This window comes from Schistocerca cancellata, chromosome 3 (genome assembly GCF_023864275.1).
Source record: "Schistocerca cancellata isolate TAMUIC-IGC-003103 chromosome 3, iqSchCanc2.1, whole genome shotgun sequence".
Taxonomy (NCBI): domain Eukaryota; kingdom Metazoa; phylum Arthropoda; class Insecta; order Orthoptera; family Acrididae; genus Schistocerca; species Schistocerca cancellata.
The window spans coordinates 97552051-97579531 of NC_064628.1; the positions used below are offsets into that span (position 1 = coordinate 97552051).

General features: G+C 38.9%; 1 protein-coding gene across 1 annotated transcript in view; it reads right to left on the reverse strand.

The window, feature by feature from the left end:
• Positions 1–27481, reverse strand: part of LOC126177095 (T-cell immunomodulatory protein) — a 425282-nt gene that overhangs the window by 90006 nt on the left and 307795 nt on the right. Inside the window, exons 3-4 of the mRNA XM_049924349.1 lie at positions 14787–14880; positions 2331–2490 (exon numbers count right to left, since the gene is read on the reverse strand). Of these exons, the coding sequence (XP_049780306.1) occupies positions 2331–2490; positions 14787–14880 (254 nt within the window). The remainder of the gene's footprint in view (positions 1–2330; positions 2491–14786; positions 14881–27481) is intronic.

Sequence of the window (27481 nt, forward strand, 5' to 3'; positions counted from 1 at the left end):
TGGTGTGTATGGAGAGAAACATCTGAAAGCAAACACCCTGTAACAATCGTCATAAGGGCCCATTTTGGAGGGCATTCCCCAGGTGATATCATCATTCTCGAAGGCACAATGGATCACCACAAGTACACACCTCAACATGCATTTTCTTTTTCTCTGCATAATGGCATCTACCAGCAGGACAATGCAACATGTCACGCAGCTCGCAGTACTTGTGTGTGGTTCTACCGTACTCCCCTCATCGCCACACACCCTGGATTTAAACTCAACCATGAATCTGTGGTTGGTCCACTTCCATTGGGCTGTTCTTGCCCCGGATCCTCAACTGAGAAACCTAGCACAGGTGTCCATGGCACTGGAGTTAACATGGCTCCACATCCCTGTCTGAACATTCCAGAACCTCGTTGACTCTCTTTCTACATGTCTTGCAGCAGTCTGTGCTGTAAAATGTGCATTTCATCCTCATCGACGCGCAGGTCGCCGAAGTGGCGTCAAATCGAAAGACCTGCACCAGGCGAACGGTCTACCCGACGGGAGGCCCTAGCCACACGACATTTCCATTTTTACCCATTTGAGAGGTGGTCACATTAATTTGATTGGACAGTTTAATTATAAGCTTGCTCAATGTAGTTTCACATATGAAATAATGTTGATTTTAATCTCTTTTCTAGTAAGATAAACTTTGCCTCAAAACTTCTTGACAGCTTGAAACTGTGTGCTGGAGCGAGACTCAAATTTGAGACCTTTGCCTTTTGTGGGCACGTACTCTAATGACTAGGATCCGAGCATGACTCACAACCCGTCTTCACAGCCAGTACCTCATCAGCTACTTTCCAAACGTACTGGCAATGTGCTTGGGTAGCTCATTCATTACAGCACTTGCCTATAAAAGGCAAAGGTCCTGAGCTCAAGTCTTGGTCTAGCACACAACTGCCAGGAAGTTTCATATCAGTAAACACTCTGCTGCAGAGAGAAAATTTCATTTTGGAAAGTTTGCTTCATTGTGCATATAATCTTGTCAATTTTACTATCTTTTTGCACACATTACAATAATATGTTTGTAATACTCAATTTCATTATGAGAGAGAATACAAATTTTGTTAGTGTTTTTCAGTTATTCACTATTTGTAAAATAAATATTTACATGTCTTAGTCTAATAGCTGTGAAGTTCACAAATGTAAATTTAATTAAGTTACGATATAAAACTTGTGAAGTATTTGACTTTAAAATTAGGACAATACTATACAAATATATTAATCACTTTACTGTGAATGAGCAGATGTTTCAGCAGTACTGAAAAAAAGGATGGTAAACTCCAAGTCTTCAGTTCAATGTTGGAAGGTTTCCTTGTGGCTCACTCCTTCTTTTCTGGACAGGAGTTCCTTGCATGGTTGAGAACTATTTTGTAATGTGTAATTTATTTATATACTCTCTGACAAATTTATTCCATGTTTTATTAATTATTTGGTTTTCTTTGTTTATAAATTTTCTAATTACCATTCCTTAAACTATGTATGGTCTCATACCATGGTCAAGTATTTTGGCTCACATTGTCCCAAACAAGCTGATAAATAAATAATAAGAAAAACTGCCAAGAATTTTCAGAAGGATTGACCAAGCTGACCCATACATTGTACACATGTAACCAAACAAATATTCTGTAAAACTAGTGCCAATGACATCTGTTTCCTTTCTACATTTGTGGCTAGTATTGTAGTCAACTGTCCCTCATTTCTGAGGTGTCCATTTTTCTGCAGTTTCTTATGGAATTTGGTTATGTGAATGCCATTGGTGGTTTTGGAGAACAACCCTCGCATAAACCTATTTGCATGTGGGGGACACAGATGGATTTGTTGTACTTTCCACTTTGATCACGCTAACACTTCCTATCTTTTACCATGTTATTCAAACGGATCAACTCCAACAGAGTTAGTCAAATGTTAGGGAGCTTTTTATCTTCTGATAGACATTCCATCTATCTGCATTTTTCAAGGTCTCTAGACGAGGTCCTTATACTGGTTTCAAGTGACGACACAAAGACTTCTGCCATTATTGAGCTCCATTGTAAAGGATTTGGTGAAATAGTCTGTGCCAGTTCATATGAGCTACTGACTAATTATAATGGCTTCCACAGTGTTCAGCCACTCTCTCAATCCTCTAGCTACAATTACACAAATTAAATAACTACAACAGTGATGAGGTTTTGTGATAATGCCTATTTAAATTATTCACATAATTTCTTGTCAATGACAAGGACAAAATATTTTAAAAACATACTGCTTTAGCATTAATGAGTATTTACATCAGACATAAATCTGCAGAAATTACTAACCTTTGATGTCTGAGCATACCAGCTGGGCTCCACGAAGCTTGAATGACGTGTGGTGGTAATGGCTTAGTGTATACGAGGTCCGGAGCCAAGTTGGCATCCATAATCATTTCATACACACAGGGTTGTGGCACTTTCCAGACAAGCTTGTTTGTGTCCACTCCTGATATAAAAAAAATCTTAGAATAGCAAGATACATAGTTGCAAAAGCACATGAAGACATTACAAATTTATTAAAATGAAGAACATATGTGCAATTTGTTTCATCATAATCGGTAGTGGGAGATGGGAGCTAGATTACTGATTCCAGTGTGAACATTGATTCTGTAATTATCTATTTAAAAGTGTATAACACTCACAAAACAAGTGTTCAGGCAGTGCATATCTTGTGAGGTAATGAAAGGTAATAAATAGATCTGAAACTTCTTGGAAGATTAAAACTGTGTGCCAGACCGAGACTCAAACACAGGCCTTTGCCTATCACGGGCAGGTGCTCTACTGACTAAGCTACCCGTGCACAGCTCCTCACAGCTTTATTTCCACCGGTATCTCGTCTCTACCTTCCAAATGGTAAACCACTTGCTGAGAAAGGGAAAGGTCCTGAGCTTGAGTCTCGGACTGGCACACCTTTTTAAACTGCCAGGAAGTTTCATATCAGTGCACACTCCACTATAGAGTGAAAATTTCATTCTGGGAACTAATTACCACTGTTGTAGACAAATGTTTCAATATGATCATTATATACACTCCATTGTCTGTCTAAGTCATGCAACAATGTTCACATTGGCAGTGGTTTCCGAAAGAACACTGTTGGTGATAAGTACATACATCAAGCAAGTGTAGTTTACTCAAAGACTTTTGTGTTCGCCACCGAACAACTGATGCTCACTACCAAAATAAAGTATATTGTTGTGATTTGTGTGCTGGGGTCACATTGTGATCAGGAGGCTGAGCATAAAGTGAGGGTGAGTGGTCCAGTGGATGCAAGATGGTGTCAGTGATACAGTGGTATCTGTAATAACATTTATTTCTCACGTGGAGTGTACAGAGGTATGAGAGTCTTCAGAGCTGCAGCCAGTGGCTGGACGCAAATGCACATGCAGCAAAGGACAACTGTCACCTCATCAGTGAGTCGTGACATCCCCACAGCAGGTGAGAGCCACGGCTGCACACTGTGCTGGCGCCGGTAGTGGGGAGAGGAAGGTGCTGCCAGCCCAGACGTTCTGCAGTGACCTATTACAGCCCCCACACCAGTACTCTCAAATACAGCCTGATGAGCACTCTGGTGGAGACTGCCAACTGTGGTCCAGTATGTCGGTTGTCACAAAGATCAGGCCCCAGTAAATCATCACAAATTGACCGAGAAAGCAGCAGATGCTCACTAGTTGGCTAGCAGATTACACGGATGCACCTCGCCTAGTAAGTTCAAAGACAGCAGCTCGCACAGTGTCTCGTCGAGTAGCAAAACAGAACTTGCGTTTTTTGTCTTCCCCATTCTGTGGTCTTTTGCACTGGCAGTATGCCTTGTTGTCCTACTAATTGGCACAGGGCTAACCTACTTTGTTCTGAGCTCGCCTGGTAGAACTTTAACAATATTTCAATCCTGCACAATAAAATTATTCCGCCCCACAACACTCCTCCCCTGTTAAAAAAAAATCATCCTGAATTTTGCCTCTGCTCATTCTCTACACTAATCTCATAAATCTAATTACATAATTGTACATGGTGCTAAACTTGGTTATTCATAGGAACTGACTTACATAGATTCTTTCCAAATTCTATATCATTATCCTCATTTTTGTCTTCACAAGTTAATCCTCATTTTTGTCTTTACAAGTTATACTAATCTTACAGTCTATTAGGTAGTCTTTTAACCATCTCTTTCAGTATATCATCTGGTACTTTGTCTTTGACACAAAAGCTTTCTTTATATTTTCTCAAAACATGCGTCCCTAAAAGTATGTTTAAACAACTACTTGTGATACTACTGTGCACAACATAGTGGTCAGTAGCTCCAGATACCACACTTATTTTACAGTCAGTTACAGACTGACTATGCCTTGCAATGCCATTCTTCTTTATATCTTTCCTTTTCAAAACCAACTTCCTTGTGCTCTCCAGCACTTCACTGTTTGAGCTGTCTCCTAACGATGTTGTACACAGTTTAGATGGTTCTGCTTTCACGATAATAGACCCTCGCAGTGTTGCCTTGCTCGAACCTTTTTCCTTTGGACACAACGTAGTCTCCCTGATTTTGACTGTGCTTTCAAGAAACAATTATATGTCTTTTGCTCTTACCCACACTTTCTATAGGCTTGCAAGTATCGTCAAATTTAGACTGATCTCAGGCACATGTTCCTGAAAGGCTGCAGTCTTGTTGGCGTGATCTTTAGCCTCTCTCTCACATTGCTTCTGTGATGCCATCGATCCATCTCATCCTCTGATGTCCTCTTCTTCTAGTTCTTTCAATCTTTCCCACCTTTAATGTTTTTTCCAGCGAGGCATGCCTTCACATTGTGTATCCAAAGTAGGTCAGCTTTTGTTTTAACATTAGATCTTCCAGGGAGAAATCTGGTTTTATTTGCTCCAATATTGATCTGTCGGTTTGCAGTCCGCGGAACTCTAAGAAGTTTCCTCCGTCACCACAATTTGAAGGAGTCAATTCTTTGCCGTTCAGCCTTTCTAATGGTCCAGGTCTCACATCCGTACACCACAACTGAAAAGACCGTAGCCCTCACAATACGGATCTCTGTTGCTAGTGTTACATCTCTGGACCTTATAACCTTGTCGAGGTTTGACGTCGCCTGTCTACTGAGCAACAGGCGTTTCCGAATTTCGTGGCTGCAGTCGCCGTCAGCAGAGATCTGGGAACCGAGATAACTGAATGTGGTCACTACCTCCGTGGTTTCTCCTGCTATATCCCACAAATTGGTAGGTGTAGTTTCCATAATTTTCGTTTTCTTCACATTCAGCCTAAGACCCGCCTTTTCACTTTCGTCTTTCACCTTCAGCAAGAGTGTTCTCAATTCTTCTTCACTTTCTGCCAACAGGATCGTATCATCTGTGAACCTGAGGTTGTTTAAATTTATTCCAGCTATTTTAATTCCTGTTTCTCCTTCATCTAGCCCAGCAAATGTTTTTCCTCTTTCTTCTTTTCCTACCTCCACCCTTTGGAGAAATTGGTACCAACCCAAGGGGCAATGAATCAGCATCCTTCCGAAATAAATGTGTCTGTACTTATTATCCACAAAATTTGAAAGACAACTAACATCATCAATAGCTTCCTGCACTTTCACCTTATAATCACAGTTTGCAGTTCAAGTGTGCATGATGCAAAAATAAGTGGCACTTGTGCTTTCCTGTGCATCTGGCCCAGGCTCCAAGGCCTCAAAACAACAACCATTACCACCCAATGTCATAAATACTACTGCACTTAGGTCAGTATCACACATGCCACTACTGGCAGACTTACTTCCACACAGCCCACACTTACTTCATTTGGCACTTCAGATACTCCAGACTCCGCATTTTCACTAGATATTGGAGCTGATACCTTTACATTAGCCTCTGTCATTTCCACAATGCTAGTACTTTGTATTGCAGATAAACTTACAGGAACTTCCGTAATTTTCGATTCCTCACAACTGTTCGCATTGTCTCGTCTCGTGCAAGCACTTTTCAACTGTAATTCCTCCTGCTAAGGACTCTCTACTTTCTCTCTTTCTTTCCATTCTCTCTATAATAATCCTGTCCCTTACATTCTGAGGCCCATATTCAACCAACCAGTCCCCACAACTCCTCTGTGACTCCTCTGCAAACTCCAGAGTCTTATGATAAGCTATTTCCTTCTCCCTTGCTTCTTTGAGCCTTTTTTCCTCCTCTACAGCTACACAATTTACACATATAGCCTTTATTTTGTTAAGGATTTAAGCATAACCCTAGTGCTTGTGAGCAGCTCTGCATTGCTCTCCTGTAAACAAATTACCACAGCTGATAAAATTCTCAAAGTTTCCACCAGGGCAGCACCCTGTGGAATTAAAAACAACATGGTTGGCCCATAAACAATCATACAATACCCATCAAAAGAAAAACCCTAAAATGACCATGTAAACACTTAAATACATTAACACCATACACTTATTACAACTTATGTTATGACAAGATGGCTACTCACGAATATCAATACCTCATACTTAAAGACAATGAGCAATGAGCCTAGCTCACAAAAAAAATAAACACGATACCCACAGTTGCAGAACATGTGTCTTGCATTTTGCATTATTTACTACAGCCTCTTACAACAACAACAACAACAAATAAAAATAGAAAAACTGTACCTTCAACACATAAAAAACAATAATTACACACTAATCTTTCCGGTGTATTATTGTCCAATGAGACTCAGATAAATCTTGTGCACATGCCCAGATTGCCTACAAGTACTACAAATGAGCAACACAGCCTCAGTACATGCCAACTCATGTCCATATAGGTTACAAAAGTTACACAAAACTGGTATTAAATAAGTTTCCTTAACATTGCCCCTAAACAGTGACAAATACACAGGCCCTTCTGGTTTAAAAAATGACACCCTCAGAGTGCTAATGATGTCTCTCCAACTTGAAATGGTTCAAAACAGGTACACATATACACTGAAAAGACTCACAATGAAGATAAAGTTCACTCACTACAACACATTGTGCTGGTACTGCTAGATGGCACTATAGACACAGCCACACTGACACCAAAGTCTTGAGATGACATTCAATTCTGACAGTAATGTGACAGCCCATGCACTGGGTTCGCATTGTGATCAGGAGGTCATGCTTAAAGTGAGAATGAATGGTCCAGTGGATGCCTGGAGACAACAGCGATACAGCGTTATCTATAATAACATTTATTTATTGTGCAGTGTTTACAAATGTGCGAGTGTCTTCCAAGCTGCAGTCAGCAGCTGGGCGCAAGCACATGTGCCTCAAAGGAGTGCTCACACCTTGTCAGTGAGCTGTGACATTGATGTCGCAGGTCAGTGCCACGAGCACATGCTGCGCTGACATCAGTGGTGGGGTTAGGAAGGTGCTGCCCACCCAGACATTCAACAGTCACCTAGTACGCCTACCACCTCTCCACTTTCAAAGACAGCTGGTAATCCACTCAGATGGAGACTCAGTGTTGAAGTCAGCAACCAAATAGCAGGTTGGCCATCATCAATCAACTTCTTGTGGCTTCACTGAAACTCAATAGACTGCCATTCTCTCTCATTCTTGCAATACTGACAGAATGGTAGCACAACTGAACATGTTCTGGAGCTCCAAAAGTCTCTCTATTTAAAGGACTAAGTCCACGCCTACGACATCATGGCTCTGAGTGTATCAGCTCATTTATCCTCAATTACTGGTCCTGTCTGTACTCCGTGCCTAATTGTGGTCATTCAGTAATAATTCTCGGTCACCAAGCTTGGGTCTTTTCTGTTTACATTTGATTTTATAGTGGCATTTTGGCAGAGAAGTTACACAGTGTTGTCTCAAGGTGTCTTGTTAAGCAGCACTGCCCCATTCTGTAGTCAGCTGCACTGGTGGTACTCTTTGTTGACATACCATTTGGCACATCAGTCCAAACGTGCCTGATAGAACTTTAACAAAATTTTAAGCCTGCACATAAAAATTATTCTGCTGCCAACAATATTGTATTTTAGTACTGGTGCAAGTGAGGTTATATAAAGGGTGGTAGGTAGTATGTTGACTTTTCCAACCAGTCCCTTGTATTGTAATGGATGAGGCTCCTTGTAGTCATGAATGTTGCTAGCTGCCCCCCCACAACTTTTTTTTTTTTTTTTGAGCTGTTTCTCTAAGTTGTATTCACACATTTAAATGAAATGCATAATTATAAATTACACAAACATCTTGTTACATACCATATGGAATGCGAAATGAACACCTACTAGTATAAAGTTGATGCTCGTATTTAGTAGTCACATGTTAGATAGCCCATCTGCGTCTATAAAAGTTGGCACAGAGTGGTAAACTGCATGAGTTATGAAAAAATACTTGTGTCTGCCATGTTAGAATACAATACAACCTACCTTTGCTGCCAAAACCATGATTGTCAAAAATGGTCAATTTGACTTATAGGCCTAGACTAGTTTCTTGTTATAGCAAAACCTTGAATGAGTTGTCTTGGTAATATAGGGAAAAAATGTGAAGTCCATTATTATAAAAGTGCAAAATGAGTATACTCTGTACCATTACAACAGCACATGTGCCACATTTGTGATTTTGTCACTCTGCTGAGAGCCTTCAGTGTGTTGTGCAAACATGGATGTGATATATACATCGATTAAATATTCTTACAAACTTTCTTGAAATCATGTATTTCCTCAATATACATCACTTTACACATAACAATGTGACTGATAACACTTCAGCTATTCATTTAGGAACTAAGTTCATTATACACAGCATTATTTGCAGAGAAAAATGTATTTGGGCAGATACCTGGGTATAAGGCTGCACACCTTTTGCTTCTCATCCATCGTGAGCAGTAACTCTGAACAGTATGAGTGAAAGAACAAGACGAATACTGTATGTGGGATGTCCCAAGTGATGTATGGAAAATGGAAATGAAGTCCCATGCTTCTTGACAAAGTGCAGGGGGAAAGATGCAGGAGACCCACACCGCCATACTAGGCAAGATCCTAATGGAGGTAGTTTGCCGTTGCTTTCCTCTGACCATAATGGGGGTGAATGATGATGATGATGATGATGAAGACGACACAACACCCAGTCACCTCGGGGCAGGTGAAAAACCCTGACCCACTGGGAATTGAATCCGGAACCCCGTGCTTGGGAAGCGAGAATGCTACCGCAAGACCGTGAGCGGCGGAGTCAAGTGATGTATAAAGAAAGCAAACTGATGTTTTGATGATGGAGCACCAAATACAAAAAATGTAGTACCATGACAAGAATATTCTGGTAAGTTTGTCTGCTTGTGTCTGTATATGTGTGGATGGATATGTGTGTGTGTGCGAGTGTATACCCGTCCCTTTTTCCCCCTAAGGTAAGTCTTTCCGCTCCCGGGACTGGAATGACTCCTTACCCTCTCCCTTAAAACCCACATCCCTTCGTCTTTCCCTCTCCTTCCCTCTTTCCTGATGAGGCAACAGTTTGTTGCAAAAGCTTGAATTTTGTGTGTATGTTTGTGTTCGTTTGTGTGTCTGTCGACCTGCCAGCACTTTCATTTGGTAAGTCACATCATCTTTGTTTTTAGGTATATCAATTTCACTTTCTATTAGATATAAGAAAACATTTTGATAGATACAAAGTACAGGAGGGTATTCAGCAAAAGTATCTTGTTTCATGATTTAAATGAGAAACATTTTCAGTTAGCCTTCCGTCATGTCACACTATTGCAAACAGAACTCTTCAAGATGCACTATGATTCAAGCCTGAAGATTACATTAATGAGTAATGTCTATAGAGCAAAATTTGAAGACAAAAACTGAAAGCCAGTCTCTCTTCCAAAAAAAAAACAGCAAACATTCAACGAACACAATTTACAATGCTCTGAACTGAAGAAAGATCAGTGTTGCAGACGGGTCAATTTAATTTGCCGACTGAGAACGAGAAGCTGTTGAAGCAAGATCATGACAAATATTTGCAGAGAAGAGATCTGGCTTGAAACAAATTCTAATGAAGGCAAAATGCTAGCACAGACTCACCAAAATATGATGGCTGTATATTTTGATCCACAAACCATGATGAGCACTCCCGAGAGAACTTGTAACCAAATATTCCAACAAAGAAATCTGGATGTGTATAATCTGACCATACACAAAGATGTCAAGACAGCACTTGTTATTTGTGGAAGGAGACAGATGATAAATGATGATCAACTGAAATCACCACATGAGTCCAGGACTACACCATGGCGCTATGAGAAATTACACAGCTGAGGATGACATAACATGGATTTTGGGGTCAGCAGACGAAATCTACATTTTGTCTATGTGTATCACTCTCTACAAAAGCCCTCCAAACTTAGTCAATTGATAACATGTTTTTGAAATATGTCACATGGAAATGGAGTGTCACTGTGTTCCCTCTAACATAGAAAAGAAAGTATGTACCAGTACCAGTGTACCAACATGAAGCATAGGCACAAATCATTCGAAGACGCATGAGGAATTCTCATCCTTTTGTCATCTGAATAATGCTGTACAATGATCTTCTAAGATTTAGAAATGACCAGAAAGACATCCACAAAATTCCAATGCACAATGCTTGCCTACTCCACTATGAAAGAAACAAACCTCTTTCAGTGTTCCATAAGACAGAATTTGAAGGGGCTTCTAGTGAAGTAATCTTTTTTAAAAAAAAAAAAAAAAAAAAAAGGGGGGGGGGACAAACTTTGGCAAATATATCTGTTCCCAAGGCAAACATGATAAAATGTGATAGCCTCTCATGACGTGTGAGAAACAGGTAAGTAAGTGGGGATATAATTAATATTACTGCAGTTTGTTGAGTGATGAAACTGTACATGAATCACTTTCGTTTCTGTGGACTGGATACTTTGTTTACAGTTTTACTGTTGATCCAATCTTTTGCTTGTAGTTTCTGTTATTTATTTTGAAGCAATAAAATTGTAATTGGCATCTGATATGTCTGCTGCACTTTCACTATGTAAGCAAAAATACAGTTTGTCTTGGTAATTTTGGAACAACAAACATTCAATTATCATCCCCCCCCCCCCCCCCCCCCCCATAAGGGGAGGGACTACGATTATGAACTGCATGTCAGACATCTGTAAAAGAAGTAACAATAAATCAGATACAAATGAATTTCCCACATTACCATAACAGATTTTTAAAACTCTCTGAAACACTCAATTGCCTGCATCTCAAAACTAGAATAATACATATTCATTGTTTTGGCATATAGAGGAGAATGTGCTCTGCAATGGGACAGCCAAAGTCAAAGCACTGAGTACTTATGCCCATTCATTTCTGTGAATGAACTGTGACAATTTCAAAGGGAACAATATGCACTGTTTGAACCTAAAGTAATAAATCAAAAAGATGTGTTGTCATTGTGCATGTAGCACAAGTTTTGCGTTTGGTGTAGTTGTGTGAATTGGGAAGGCAGCTCAAAGCAAAAAATTACTGAAAAAAATGTTGCCCAGATTACAATAACTATAAAAAAAATTCCTGGATGTTGTGTGGGCTCAGAACGTATCCTTCCTTGAGATGTGAGTAGTAATGCCACTGGGTATAATCTAAATACTTTTTCAATGTCTATCATATTCTCCCATTATTTCATTAAGTCATTGACAGTCTGTACATCTCTCAATAATGTAACAACTTAAAAGAGAGGACTGTTCATTAGCACAAAGCAGTTAAACTCCATGTCACCCATAATTTTTTTTATGATGGTAGTACAGTAGAGTCCCGTTAATTCGAACTAATTGAGACCGGACCTTGTTCAGATCACTGATTTGTTCAGATTAGCCAGAATTACGGTGATGCATTTCTAGAATGAAGTATACCAAGCAGATAAATTGGTACACCATGGTAACAAATGGGAACAAGTGTGGGAACAATGGCTCACTAGCTCTTTTTCCACGTGCCTGTTTTTAGCTGTCTCTTATTCTGTCAATTCGGACTGATGCATAGTCGTTTAACTCCACTCTGTGTTCGTGTTCTCTAGTTTTGATTTGGGTGTGTATACCCCAGTTGTTTTTTGTGCCCTAAAGCAAAACAAAACTCTCACTCCCTGCCCTTGTTGTTGTCCATTGTTGAGACCTTTGTAGTGTCTGAGGTCAGTGCTCTGCCAGTCGGCTCGCAAAGCACTTGGTTATGTTAGTTATTGATTGCTGGCATACATAACAATTGCATTGTATTTATTCAGGTGTAGTGGTGCACGTATATTTGTCATGAGTAAATGGAAATGTTGAACGTTAACCCTCAAAGAAACACTGAATGCTTTGAAGCAGGTAGACAATGGTGAGAATGTATCTAAACTGGCATTAGAACTGGGTGTTGGTAAAACAACCATTTGTGACTGGAAGAAGAACCAAGTGAAGCTTGAACAGTCCTGTGCAACGTCTTCAGGAGAAACACTCAGAATTCGGCAGACTTTGAAACAGTCCCAGTACGCTAAAGTGGATGAAGCTCTTTTCCTTTTGTTTATGCAGTAAAGAGAAAGGGGAACTCCTACGAGTGGAGCACTGGTCGAGGAGAAGGCTGTTTACCTGAACAAGTTAATGAATGGTGATGAGTCTTTTAGTGTGAGTACTGGTTGGTTGGATAGATTCAAAAAACGAAATAGAATCCGTCAGCTAACTATTACCAGAGAGAAGATTTCTTATGACCATGATGCAGCGAAGGAATACTTTGGTGAGTTTGAAAAAATGATATGAGAGGGAAAGTATTCTCCCCAACAAATTTATAACTCTGATGAGACTGGCCTTAATTTTAGAGCACTGCCAATAAAAAGCCTGGCATCAAAAGCAGAAGTCCATGCTCCTGGTTTTAAAATGTGCAAAGATCATTTGAGTTTATTAGTGTGCAGCAATGCTGCTGGTAATCACAAGCTGCCTTTAATGCTGATAGGCAAATCTGCTAGGCCCAGAGCTTTCAAAAACTGCAACATGAAGTCCCTGCCCATATATTATCACAACCAGAAAAAACCATGGATGGATGGTAAGCTGTTCCAAGAATAGTTTCATGGCCAGTTTGTTCCCTCTGTTCAACAGTTTTCTAAGGAAAATCATTTGTATCCCCATGCAGTCCTTTTGATTGATAACGTTCCATCTCACTCCAGCACTGAGGAATAATGTGATGGAGAAATTGTGGCCAAGTTTTTGCTGCCGAATGTTATACCACTTCTACAGCTGATGGACCAGGGTGTACTGCAAACATTAAAACTGATTTACAGAAAACAATTTTTAAGAATGCTGATCCAAGATGATAACATTCCTTTAGTGGACAAAATAAAAAAGACCAATGTGAAGGATGTTGTTTATTGGGCAGCTGAGGCAGGGCAGAATACTTCGGAAAATACTCTGAGAAAATTGTGGAGAAATCTGTGGACATCTCTTGAAGTTCAGGTTAACCTAGTTGAAAATGAAGAGGAAAATTCACTACAAATGATACAGACAATCCCAGGATGTGAAAGAGCTAGTGAAGGAGACGTAGATTTGTGGATGGCAGCAGATGGGGCATGTGTGGAGAACCTTACTGATGCTGATTTAGTTGCTGCTGTGACTCAAGACCAGGAAGACGTGGACTGCTGTGACGGAAGTGACAATGAGCCTGAGTGCAACAAAGGAGAGCTGGTGCCACATAATGACACAGCAGAAGCCCTTGACCTCACACTACATTATTTGGAGCAACAGCCCACTGCTACACCTGCTGATTTGATGTTTATGAGACGATAGTGCAACTATACCTCATGTAATAGACTGTCTTCATTACGCCAAAAACAATGACTGAGTTTTCATCATCTAAAAAGTAGAGATAAAATGTTCGCTGTATTTTAGTACATTTGACAGCTTTTCTTTCATTGTTATGCATTGTTTAAACCTAATGTTTTCTTACCAATTTTTCAAATACATGTTTACTGTACTGTGTAAATTAAAATAGTGTGTATGTACAGCAGTTTACCGCACTCTTTTCCATACTTACACTAACATTTTTCATGTTTGGATTAACCGAACATTTGGACTACCGGGGTTCAGATTAGTGGGACTCTGCTGTATACCATAAAAGCAAGAAACACATTCTTCAATATTTTGTAACTAAATTGTATGGCTTTCACAAGTCCAGTGAACTATTTAGTTGCATGAACTTATGGAATGCTTATTGCCAATCTGCTCTTCACCCTTTAAGACATAATTTTTAAATGCCGAAGAAAAAAATATTTATCATTGTCATTATGTAGTTCATACATACGAAATGGGGGTGGGAAGAAGAGGAAGAAAGTACACAGAATGCTGCAGGTACAAGAGTGATGTGGAGGGTCTATACTTTTGATTCATTATGTAGCGTATCTCTTGCTGTGGATTTTAAGTTTTCTTTTTTGAAGAGAAGTTGTAGATGAAGTAACAATGGACCAGGAACTGTTTCGTTGCACATTCAAGCAGAACTAATCCTAACGCTGTACAATCCAATGAAATCAATCAAGGCACAGCATTCAAAAATGGCTGTTCATACATTACAGGATTTTGGATTGTAAAGATAAGCAGAGGCCTGAAAAAAAAAAAAAAAATACTGGCCAAAAGTCTTCTGATCTCTTGAGATTGACAACTCAGATGCCAATGGACACAAGGGAAGATGTGTGGGCTATGTGCTTGAAATTACTACTACTGTTGCTTTAGTTATGAATGTTTCACTGTTGAAATCAAAATTATTTTAAAACATTAGAGAGATTGTTAAAACAATAATTAGTAAGATGTAACAGTTACCAGATTCTCTTGTTGGCCTGATGTCTGGAATTTTCAGCCAAAATCTTCTTGAACTCAACCAGCATTTTGAATTTCTCGGGTTGGGAATAAATTCCTAAAATAAGTTGTTTCCTTAATATGAATTTTTCTTACAGATCATTAGAGCACATAAGAGTTTAAGTTTTGACACATAAAAAGTAAAATACATAACATACCAAGATGAAAACTAACAGATATAACATATGATTTATCCATGTACTTCTCAAATGTGTGTAATATTCAGACTGAAAATTAATTGACAAGACAGATTGATGATTTAAGGCAAAGGAAGTCTTTAGGTTTCTAGAGCTGACAAAATGCCAGTGATACTTTCAAAAAATAATGTGAAATATTGTGATAACCAAATTAATATTTCACAAACAACTGATAAGGCTTAACTGAGCAGCCAACACTACAGGTGTTCAAACATATATTATTTGCTCAATTACTGTGTCTCAGTTATGTAAAAGAGCTGCCAATATCAGTTGTAATAAATTAGTCATATCTTCACTGAACACTGGGCGAAAGAAAATTACATGGAAGTTTACAGCTTTACAAAATCATGTAAGCAGTTTTTGTAAAATAAATCTAAATGGCAGGTGACAGCCACGTCAGTACCCCTCCTCTGTCAAGGGCATCTCCAGACACATCTTCACTGGTCATCGTGGCTCAGTTCGAAGCAAGACTCATCACTAAAGACATTCCTACTCAGCTAATGAGATTACAGGCTGAAGACATGTCTGGAGACACCACAGGCAGCAGTGGGATACCAACCTGACTGTCACCCACCACACAGCAAAACAACCAGGAGTGATGGTCTTGGGTGCCGTTTCTATTCATAGCAGGACTCCTTTGGTTGTCATCTGCGACACCCTTACAGCACAGCGGTACATTGATGATATTGTACATGCCATTTTATAGTCCTCGGTGGCAAATCATACTGGGCTTACGTTTCGGCAAGAAAATGCCCACCAGTACACAGCAAGAGTTTTTACTGCTTATCTTCATGACTGTGAAATCCTACCTTTACCAGCAAGATCACCGAATCTCTGCTCAATTGAGAACATTTGGTGCATTATGGACAGGGCCCTTCAACCAGCTCACAATTTTAATGAGCTAACATGCCAATTGGACATAATGTGCCACAATATCCCTCAGGAATACATCCAACAACTCTATCAATCAGTGTCAAGCCAATTAACTGCTTGCATAAGGGCCAGAGATGGACCACCATGTTACTGATGCGCTCAATTTGTGAAACTCTTTCTCTTGAATAAATTGTCAATTTTTTCTGACATTGTAATAATATATTTGTCTGCACATGTACATCACATCTACTGATTTCCATCCCATTCAGATAATTCCTTCATGAGGCATCCTTTTTTTTCTAGTTTCTCCACAAAATAACTACAAAAGTGAGTTTTGAAGCAGTATAAATAACATATGCAGGGAAGATAATGCTGTGGACTAGGTTTCTATTGATCACCAAATGGGTAAATAAAAACATTCTTTCAGTAATTAGAATTTAGAACTTAAGAATTTTCAAACAAAGATGTTTTATTTAATATTTGCTGTGGATTCAAACTTAGACAGAAGGGAAGATACAGCACACACTTAGACATTTATAGACAAACTGCGTACTTATAATCTTACAGAATAAACATATAAATCTGTCATAGTGACACACTGTAGTGTAATAGTATTGATCACACGGTGATGAATATATTTCCATACCTATGTGACATCCATGTAATAAAAACCATTTTGGTACAAAACTTCACAACACTTATAGAATTAATATAAGCACTGTTGAGTATATAGGAGAAAATATGGTTGCAGAAAAGCAAAGTCAACTCATAAAACATAATTTTACTAAATACAGTGTTAAATTGGAAAAAGTGGGAATCAGTACATGTAGGCAGTGATCTCTAAAAGCAAAAAAGACTGAATCACATAATATTGTGTACAAAATGAAAAGGAAAGAATACTACACATTCACCAGAGAGACAAATACTTTCTTCATCAATACAACTGCAGGTAAAGGAGAAAACTAATCACAAAATTTATCCCCCCTCTTCAAACAGAAAGAGAGTAAAAGTGATCAAAACAGCAGATGGGATCTGCCCTCTCAAAGACTGTGAGAATGGTGTAGATTCTCAGGATATGGCAGAAACCTTCATCAAGTATTTTGCTTTTGTGACAACAAAAATAGTAACACAAAATTAGAAAATTAGACAGATGATGTGAACACAATGCCACAAATTCCAAGTATAAATGTGGGGCATACTATCAGAACATCTGAGGAGAGGTGAAATGAACATCAACCAAGCTGACACACAGCACTGCCTTGAATATTATCATGACATTAGATATGATGGGACCACTATCACCATGAAAATACCAAGTTTCTGAGTCAGCTTAATTAAGGAGTCCATCAAAATAAAGATTTTGGAAAACCTAATAAAGAGTGATGGGTGTTTCAATTTAAACAAGGCTTGGGGTCCAGTAATCAAGATTTCCAACATAGTTGGGAAATGCTGGAGAATGTGTGTTTCGCAGAATATCAGTGCAGGCTCTGAAAACAAATGAGTATCAAAGGACATAGTGAGAGCTAGAAGTTGAACTCACAATCAACTACAAATAGCAGTGTAAGACCAATAATAGTTCACAGTCTGGAAGGAGTCCAGACAGCGAGTACACACAATGGCAAAACCTGTAGCACCTTAAGACAGCTGAGTTAATAATTGAAACATATGCATAAAATGAAAACGAAAACTTGGCTGAACACCTGGGAGTACACCATACCATTGTATTCACTATAATGAACATAAGGTTTCCAACTAAATGTCAAAGACTCATCGGTCACAGATGGCATTACATCATGTCAGATAAGAGAGAGCAGTAGCAGTCCACTAAAACTCTTACTGTCCTTCTGAACAGTTCAACAGATAAAAGTGTTTTTTGCAGTTTTCTTAAAAGTAATGGAAACTTGCCTTTAAATGAATAAATTGAGGTGAATTAGGAAACGAGAAGGCAATATAATTGATTTCCACTTTTGCAATCATTTCTTAAATAATAACAGAACACAGAATCTTACAATTCATGACAACATTTAAAATACTGTACTCAGAACAACATGGTTTTAGCAAGAGGAGATAAATTAAAACGGTTAAATTATATTTTGTTGATTGTTTTCTGTGTTCCCTTGACAGACAGCAGAAGATGTGTCGAATTTTTATAGATATTGGTAATGTATTTGACTGAACGAATCATTCACCACTAACTGCAAAGCTGCATTCATACAGGATTTTAGACAAATACTACAACTTTTAAAAAGCTTAAAAAACAAATAAGAGGAAGTGCTGCAAACATGAGGTAAGCTAGTGGGAGACATGTGAATAAATAGAGATATGAACTACAAACTATCAATCATGGTATTTCTTTATTAGCTGATTACCTCGTTACTTATTTTTTTGTACCACCCCATTTCCATTCCTACCCATTAGTAGGGTTAAAATGTCACCAACCAGCCAATGACTCCAAGGACCTTTGGATATGACATTAACACCAGTAATTTATTTTTATCATGTTGATAATTATGTAGATAAGAAAAATTCTTATCTACATGATAAATATAACTGAAGTAGCAACTAACACAGGGAGGCCACAAACATCAACAATTTTAATATCTGCCATCTGAGATGATTTCCCATAAAAGTTTCCCCTTCCCTACAACTAAGGGTACTAAACATGTATTATCTCCAGGGGTTTTCCAGATAATAAGGGATATGTGTACCAAGTTTGGTTCAGACTGCTCCATCAGGACTCCCACAAATCACCATAAAGACCCAGAAAATGTGGCTTAGACCATTTAATTTTTTATATTTTTCCATGTCACCCACTTCACACCCCACTCCACATCCTCATGACGATAGGTGAATCTTATCAATACATTCTTCCACCGTCTCTCCACAATTCCTGTTCCTTTATCACATGGTGCCCTGCTCATCACTATTGATGCCACCTCCCTTTACACTAACATCCCTAATGCCCATGGCTTTTCTGCTACTGAACACTGCCTGTGCGACAGATTCCAAACCAGCAACCTCATTCGTAGTCACTATGACATACTATATCCTCACCCACAATTACTTCTCCTTTGAAAGCATTACCTACAAGCAAATCCAGGGTATGACTATGGGCACCTGCAAGGGATCATCCTATGGCAACCTATTCATGGACCATTTAGAGGAATCCTTCCTGGACACCCAGAATCCCAAACCCCCTCACCTGGTTCAGATTCGCTGATGACATCTTCATGATCTGGATCAGGGGTGAGGACACCCTATCTACATTGCTCCAGAACATCAACACCTTCGCTGCCGCTCACTTCACCTGGTCTTACTCAACCCGACAAACCTCCTTCCTCAAAGTTGCCCTCCACCTCAGAGATGGGTACATCAGTAACTCTGTCCCAATCAAACCTACCAAACACCAGCAATAACTCCACTTCGACAGTTGGCACCCATTCAGTATCAAGAAGTCCCTTCCATACAGCCTAGCCACCCATGGCTGTTGCACCTACAGTTACAAGTTGGGCCCTGTCAAAATATACCGAGGGTCTCCCTCCCAACCTTGTAGAAAAACATATCTTGCATGACTTATCTTTCCAGTCACCTGCCAGCTCCCAAAGTCCTACTGTCTGGCCACAGAGGAGCATTCCCCTTGTGACTCAGTACCACCCAGAACTGGAGCAACTGAATTACATTCTCTGTCAGGGTTCTGACTACCTCCTGTCATGTCCTGAAATGAGAAAATTCTTCCCCACTAACCTTCCTGCCCCTCCCACAGTGGTACTCCACCAGCCACTGAACCTACACAATACCCTCATTGATTCCTACACAACTCCTGCTACCAACTCCTTGCCTCATGGTTCATATCCCTGTAATACACCTAGATGCAACAAATATCACCTATCCCATCAAAGGCAAGGCTACCTGTGAAACCAGTCATGTGATCTAAAAGCTAAGCTGCAACCACTGTTCTGGTGGGCATGACAACCAACAAGCTGTCTGTCTGTACGAATGGCCATGAAACTGCTGGACCATCCCATTGCTGAGCACTCCACATTCTCATTTTTGAATGACTGCTGTACAGCCTTTGCTGCCTGGATCCTTCTAACCAATGCAAGCTTTTCTGAATTGCACAGGTAGAAACTCCTCCTGCAATATATCATACGTTCCCATAAGCCTCCTGGCCTCGATCTTCGTTAGACATAGTCCTTACCCATCTAGTCCCCTTCCCTGTCCCCACTCCAGGACTATTTAGTCCTCTATTCCACCAATTCACCCTCAGTCTTTTCACTTCTCTCTTTTTCTGTCCCCCCCCCCCCCCCCCCCCTCCGCCTGCCCCGTCCTCTGTCATACATCCTGACTGCACCTAGCTGCCCTAATCTCTCTCCCACCTTGTCTATGTATGTTCCCACAAGCAGCACTTTACTGGCCCCCACCCCAATCGCCCCTATATCTTTCTATAAATACTATTCCATCAGAGTCTGGAGTTTGATGAACAGAGACAATCACAATTTTCCGTGTACTCATTACCATGCCAGCTACTTCAAATATGCATTTAAGCATATTCTTAGAGGAAAACATAAGTCTATTTTTGACTGTTTCACCCACTGTTTATTAATACACAAAACACTGCAGTTAATTTTATCAAGCCAGTATTATGGTACACTCATTTTACCCTTGAAGATTGTACACTTATATGAAGAAGGAGAATAATGCTATTGGTGTGCAAAAATATTTTTATTTCACTGGGTCTTGCATGGTCATTTATTTTTGCTGGGCGGTCTAAGGCAGCACAATTATCTGAACTGAATAAGTCTGCTGGACTTTCCTCTTACCATGGCCTACTCTTTCTATTCTTGTAACATAGTTTTCATTAAAAAATGAGGTTCATAAGCCTGCACAGCAAGACTGTCTTTTAAAAGAAGACTGTTGTGCTCATGAATTTCATTTACAATTCTGTCTCTCTCTTGACAGAGAAATTTCTTCCCAGGGTAATTTGGATACTCACCATGTCCAATGTGCAGAGTTTTCTCTAGTCTACTAATATTTACTACATTGCATTTGGGGCATGCGGGGCAAGGTTGTTTGATTTGAATATTGGTTGTACGGATCTCTTTCTTAGCACCTGAATTAAAGATCAGGTCATGTCTGTGAGGTATCATCTCAACAGTGTTTATCATCTTATTCATGTCTAAAAAAATTCTTCAAACTTTTTATACAACTTTTGGCTTCATTATGTGCTATGTTGTTTGTGTCAGTCACACAAACAAACAACAAGACTTCATTTCTCATGAGTATGGGGATATAAATACAAAATAAATTAGGAGTAAGTCTCATAATGAATAAGAAAATAAGAATGCGGGTCAGCTACTAGTAGAAGTATAGAGAAAGCATTACCGTAACCAAGATGGCATGAAGCCTACACCCACTACAGTAGCAGAAGTTTATTTGTCTGCGTATAATGAAGGGATTAAAGAAATGCTTGATGAGACAAAATAAATTATTCAGACAGTTAAGGGAGAGGAAAATTTACTTATAATGGGAGACTGGAATTCAGTAGTGGGAAAAGAAAGAGAAGCAAAAACAGTAGGTGAATATGGACTATGGGAAAGGAATGAAAGAGAAAGCTGCCTGGTAGAATTTTGCATCGAGTATAATTTAATTATTGTTAAGACATGGTATAAGAATCATTACAGATGACTGTACACTTGGAAGGGACCCAGAAACACTGGGACATTTCAGATTGATTGTACAAAAACAGAGATTTTGAAACCAGATTTTAAATGGTAAGACATTTCCAGGGGCAGATGTGGACTTTGAACACAATTATTGGTTATGAACTGTAGATTAAAACTGAAGAAGTTAAAAAAGGTAGGAAAATAAGAAATTGAGACTTGGGTAATTTGAAAGAACCACAGGTTGTTAACAACTTCAGAGAGGAAGCACTAAGCAATGATTGACTACAACAAGGGAAAGGAATACAGCAGAAGATGAGTGGGGAGCTTTGAGAGATGAAATAGTGAAGGCAGCAGAGCATCAAATAAATAAAAAGACAAGGCCTAGTAGAAATCTTGGATATTACAGGAGATATTGAATTTCACTGATGAAAGGAGAAAACATAAAAATGTAGCAAGTGACATAGATGAAAGGGAATAGAAACATCTAAAAAATGAGATTGAAAGGTAGCGCAGAGTTGCTAAGCAGGAATGGGTAGAGGAAAAATATAGAAGCATATATCACTAGAGGAAAGATAGGCACTGTACATAGGAAAACTAAACAGACCTTTGGAGAATAGAGAAGCAGAAGCATTTATATCAAGAGCACAGATGGAAAACCTATACTAGGAAAAAAAAGAAAGGAATGGGAAATGAAAGGAGTATACAGGGAGCTATACAAGGGAAATGAACTGGAAAGCAGTAGTGTAGAAAGGGTAAAAGATGTAGCTGAAGATGAGATGGGAGATATGACAATGTGAGAAGAATTTGACAGGGCAAGATCAAGTAGAACATTCTGTCAGAACTGCTTATATACTTGGGGAGCCAGCCACAACAGAACTGTTCCACCTGGTATGCAAGAAGCATGAGACAGATGAAATAACCTCAGACTTCAAAAAGAATGTAGTAATTCCAGTTCCAAAGAAAGCAGGCAATGACAGGTGTGAATAGTACTGTACTATCAGTTTAATCAGTCTGACTGCAAAATACCAACATGAATTCTTTACAAAATAATGAAAAAATTGGTAGAAGCCACCCTCAGAGGTCATTTTGGATTCCAGAGTAACGCAGGAAGACACAAGGCAATACTGATCCTACGACTTCTCTTAGACAATACTGACCCTACAACTTCTCTTAGTCTTAGAAGATAGGTCATGGAAAGGCAAACCTACATTTAAAGCACCTGTAGACTTAGAGAAAACTTCTGACAACGTTGGCTGACATATGCTTTTCGAAATACTGAATGTAGCAGGGGTAACACACAGGGAATGGAAGGTTATTTACAACTTGTACAGAAACCAGACAACAGTTAGAAGAGTTGATGGGCATGAAAGGGAAGCAGTAGTTGAGAAGGGGGTGAGATGAAGTTGTAGCCTCTGCAGAAGTTATTCAGTCTGTGCACTGAGCAAGCAGTGAATGAAACCAAAGAAAAAAATATTAAATGGGATTAAAGTTTTGGGAGAAGAAATAAAAACTTTGAGGTTTGCTGATGACATTGTAAGACTGTCAGAGTTGGAAAAGGACTTGGAAGAGCAGTTGAATGGAACTGACAGTGTCTTGAAATGTGGATATAAGATAAATGTGAACAAAAGCAAAACAAGGGTAATTGAATATGGTTAAATTAAAGCAGCCAGTGCTGAGGGAGTTAGATGAGGAAATGGGACACTAAAAGTAGTAGATTTGGACAAAAAAATGATTGTCAAAATATGTAGCCTGGCAATGGCAAGACAAGTGTTTTTGAAGAAGAGAATTTGTTAACATCAAATATAGATTTAAGTGTTAAGAAGTCTTTTCTGAAGGTATTTGTCTCTGGTGTAGCTTTGTATGAAAGTGAAATGTGGACAATAAACATTCCAGACAAGAGGAAAATAGAAGCATTTGAAATGTGGTGCCACAGAAGAATATTGAAGATAAGATGGGTAGATCACATAACAAATGAGGAGATATAGAACAGAATAGGGGAGAAAAAACATTTTTGTTGCAAAACTTGATTAAAAGCTGGGACTGGTTGATAGAACAGATTCTGAGACATCAGGGAAACATCAATTTAGTAATGGAGGGATGTGTGGGAGGTAAAAATTGCAAAGGGAGATCAAGAGGTGAACACAGTAAGCAGGTTTATAAGGATATGGGTTGCAGTAGTTATCTGGAGAAGAAAGAGGCTTGCAGAGGACAGAGTGGCACTGAGTGCTGCATCAAATCAGTCTTGGGACTGAAGATCACAACAAGGGAAAAATTTGGCAGGAGCATAATTTTTTGTAATACACCGTCTAAAAAATTAAGCTCACAGATCATCCAGATCTGTAAAACAGCAAATGTTGTGCAGGAGAAAATCTTCACTGCAGTTTATTATGGACTTGTGTTCCCACAACTTTCTCATTCAATTCCTCTATTGGTAAGGGCACAAAATGTCTGCTTAAAAAGGATATTTATATTTCATTAAAGGGCAGTGCAGCATACTAGAAAAATGCTACCCGACAGTCCTGACACAGATTTGTAAAATTTAATTTTATGGAAATGTATACATACTGGTGTCAGACTGTTACAAGAGTGAGAAAAAGTGACAAGTGGCACACATCATTTGTATGACATAAATGACAACCTCAAGTGAAGAAGGTAAAATTACTAAAGACAGTTGGTATCACCTCACACTGTGTGTAACAGTTTGTGGGGTACAAAGTGTAATGATTACAAAGTATTATGCGATATAATTGCTGACTGTTACATGCTTTCAGTAAATGACATGTTTAGTACTGCCAGTAAACATGAGTAAAAGTAATAGCACTACCTTAATTGAGGATATACAAGTCCCTTCCTTAGGGAGGAAAGAGGGATTAGCTGCAGAAAGTTAAAAAGAAAGGGATAGGTCACTCACGCATCAGGATGAGAAAGACCCATCTCCTCAACCTGTCACACTCTCCCTGAGAAAATAATTAATAGTTTCAAAAGCTAGGATAGGTCATATATTTTTGTGTGTGTATGCCCACAGTACAAAAAATTTCATGCCACTAAGGCCACCAAATCTGGCTCATAGTTTTACAGTTTTCTCATGTGAATTTTCCTTTACATACATTAATCATCTAGGTGCAGTCATAGGTAAAGCAAGTGGCAGGCTTTGGTTGATAGGCACGATACTGGGAAAATGTAACAAGCCCACAAAAGGGATTACTTACAAAAACTCAAGCAGCCCATCCTGGAACACTGTTCAAGTGTGAGAGACCTGTACAAAGTGGGACTCACAAGGATATTGAACACACGCAAAGAAAGACAACACGAATGGTGATGAGTTTGTTTGATCCATGGGAGAGCATTACAGAGATTCTGAAAAATCCCAGCTGACAAACACTGAAAGCTGGATATCAACTATTCCATGGAAGCCTGTTTAGAAAGTTTATAGAACCAGTATTAAGTGATGAATCCCAGTACACACTATTGCCTCCTACAGAGACAAGAGTAGACTAATTACCGTGTGCTCAACTGAATTTATACAGGCATTCTTCTCATGTTCCATACATGACCGGAACAAAAAGAAATCCAAATATATGATACAGTATGAGTACCTTCTGCCATACACTTCACAATGTTTACTGAATGTGGATGTAGATGTAGAAAACTTCAAACTGACAATAGTTTGTCACACACAAACGGATTTCTGTAATGAGCCAGAACTATGGGTCAGCTCTGTAGACATTTTTGAGCTCTGGAAAACGGATCTCAGACTCATTGTTTTCCACCAACATGCATGTCCCAGCTGTTGGATCTCGTATCTCACATCTTCCCAGAGGATGGATCCATTTGTGTGTGGTGTAAATTAGCAGTTTTGGTGATTTATTGATGGACCTGGACTACTGTGGGTGCTTGATACGCCAAGAGGCACAGGTGATGGATTTCAGGACTTCGGATCATGTCTCGCCTTAAGTACATTGTACAGTATGGCATTTTTAACAGATTATTTAACTTTAATACATTTCCAGACTTTTTAAACTCATTTATATTGTCAAGGAGAAACTATTATGATACCAGCAGGGAGAAAATTGTGGCAGTCACCAGTGATTTGTATGATATGCACTAACATATTTTCAAAAGAAAAATCACGCAAAATGGTTCAAAATATGGGCTGCCAAAAGGCCACATTCCAGATATTTAGACCTGATTCAGAATTGCAGGCATTCCTCTAACAATCGTGAAGCTTCAGTATTCTAGGAAGAGAGCATTCTTGATCCTCTGTACAGTACAGCAATTAGTAATAATAGTAAAATAATAGATACAACACAGTTACGTGTAATACAATAATGAACACAGTACAAGCAACTTTTTATTGGCACTCAACACAGTTTTGTAACTACAAGAAAATGTGTACTTTTGCTCCCAAACACATTTCATTTTATTGAAATAAAAGATCATTAGTGGTCTGTAATGAAACACATTCACAGTTTTGCTTTATTTCTAGATCTAAAAACAGTTTGTTACAAAATATGTTGAGTTTACTAACAATACTTTTTTGTCCGATTTTCACTCATATCTGGAAATGTAGTCTGTCTGCATATTTTTGAGGTATTCCCTCATTTGGCACAGTTATTCCTTAGCCCATAATTGCAAAGACTGATTTAAAATACCTTCAGTTATTGTAAAAGAGCTACAAACAATACTTTCAAACAAATGAAGATCTGTTTTCTGAAACTTTATATCAAATTTTGCAGCTTAGATCCACATACCATCTACAAATGTTTCAACAGTCTCCTTGTATGACCTTTTTTTTTTTGTCTGATGTTCATGTGTCTATTTTCACAAAGCCCAGCTAATGTCATTCGATCACAGCTTCCTAGAATTGTGGGTAATGGTCTGAAGATCACTTTTCCACTAACACACAGATGGGGATTACAGTTGTTCAAGAATCTGGCAGAAACATCCTTGGCCCATTGCTAAAATCTGCTTGTGTATGGCCAGTTAAAAAGTGAACCTGGTGAAAAGGCAGAAGGATTTAAGCACTTTAAAAACAAATTAAGAAGGCATCTGACAGAAATGTGTGTCAATAGTATAGGTAATGTTACTAAATTTGGGCTATCAGACTCAAATAGGAACTGTGTAACCACTTATATGTAGGATAACATTTCTGAATTTCATAAAACTACTTATTACTTCAAAGACTGCTAACTCCACTCAAAAAAATGAAACAAATGAATCTTCTCAATGACTGTACTACAAATACTAATTAGTCTTTAGTGAGTCTGTATTACTCGGCTTCTCTGGTACATCAACTATTAACCCGCTTTCCTAGTCCTACAATCGGCTGTCTTAACAATCGTCTGGCTGGGATGATTAGTAGTCATTTGTCCAAGGTTACATACATTCAGTGACTGTTATCATAATCCTAGAACCCTTGCAGTGATCAACTTCCCTGTAATCATCATACATATAATGTGTTTCAACTTTTATAACTTTGTTTCACCAGATCTACAATGTGAATTTGGAAAATACTTAGCTTTCTTCATTACGTACCCTCATAGACTAAGAAGGCCTGTTAATAATTTTCATCATCCAGGAAAGTAAATAATTCTGCCTCCTATTTCCAATAAACAGGTAGACCATTAAAGTACTTTATCATCTGTCTTACAATGTTTAGTGGTTACAATGAAATATGTAGAAACTAATCCAATTTTGTTTCATTTGTATGACATCACAAGTGGGCATGTAAGTAACAGTTTAGATCCCAGCCAAGATTAGCAAGAGATGGACGAAGAGATGAATGACATTTGCTGTATAATTTTATGGCTGTGCAGATGATTCCAGAAGAAAACAAATATCCAGTAGCAGTATGTAAGGTCAACCACATGCTACAAGCCTGTGCTACGACTGTTATCTTACTACCTGCCTATGTGTCTGAAGACAT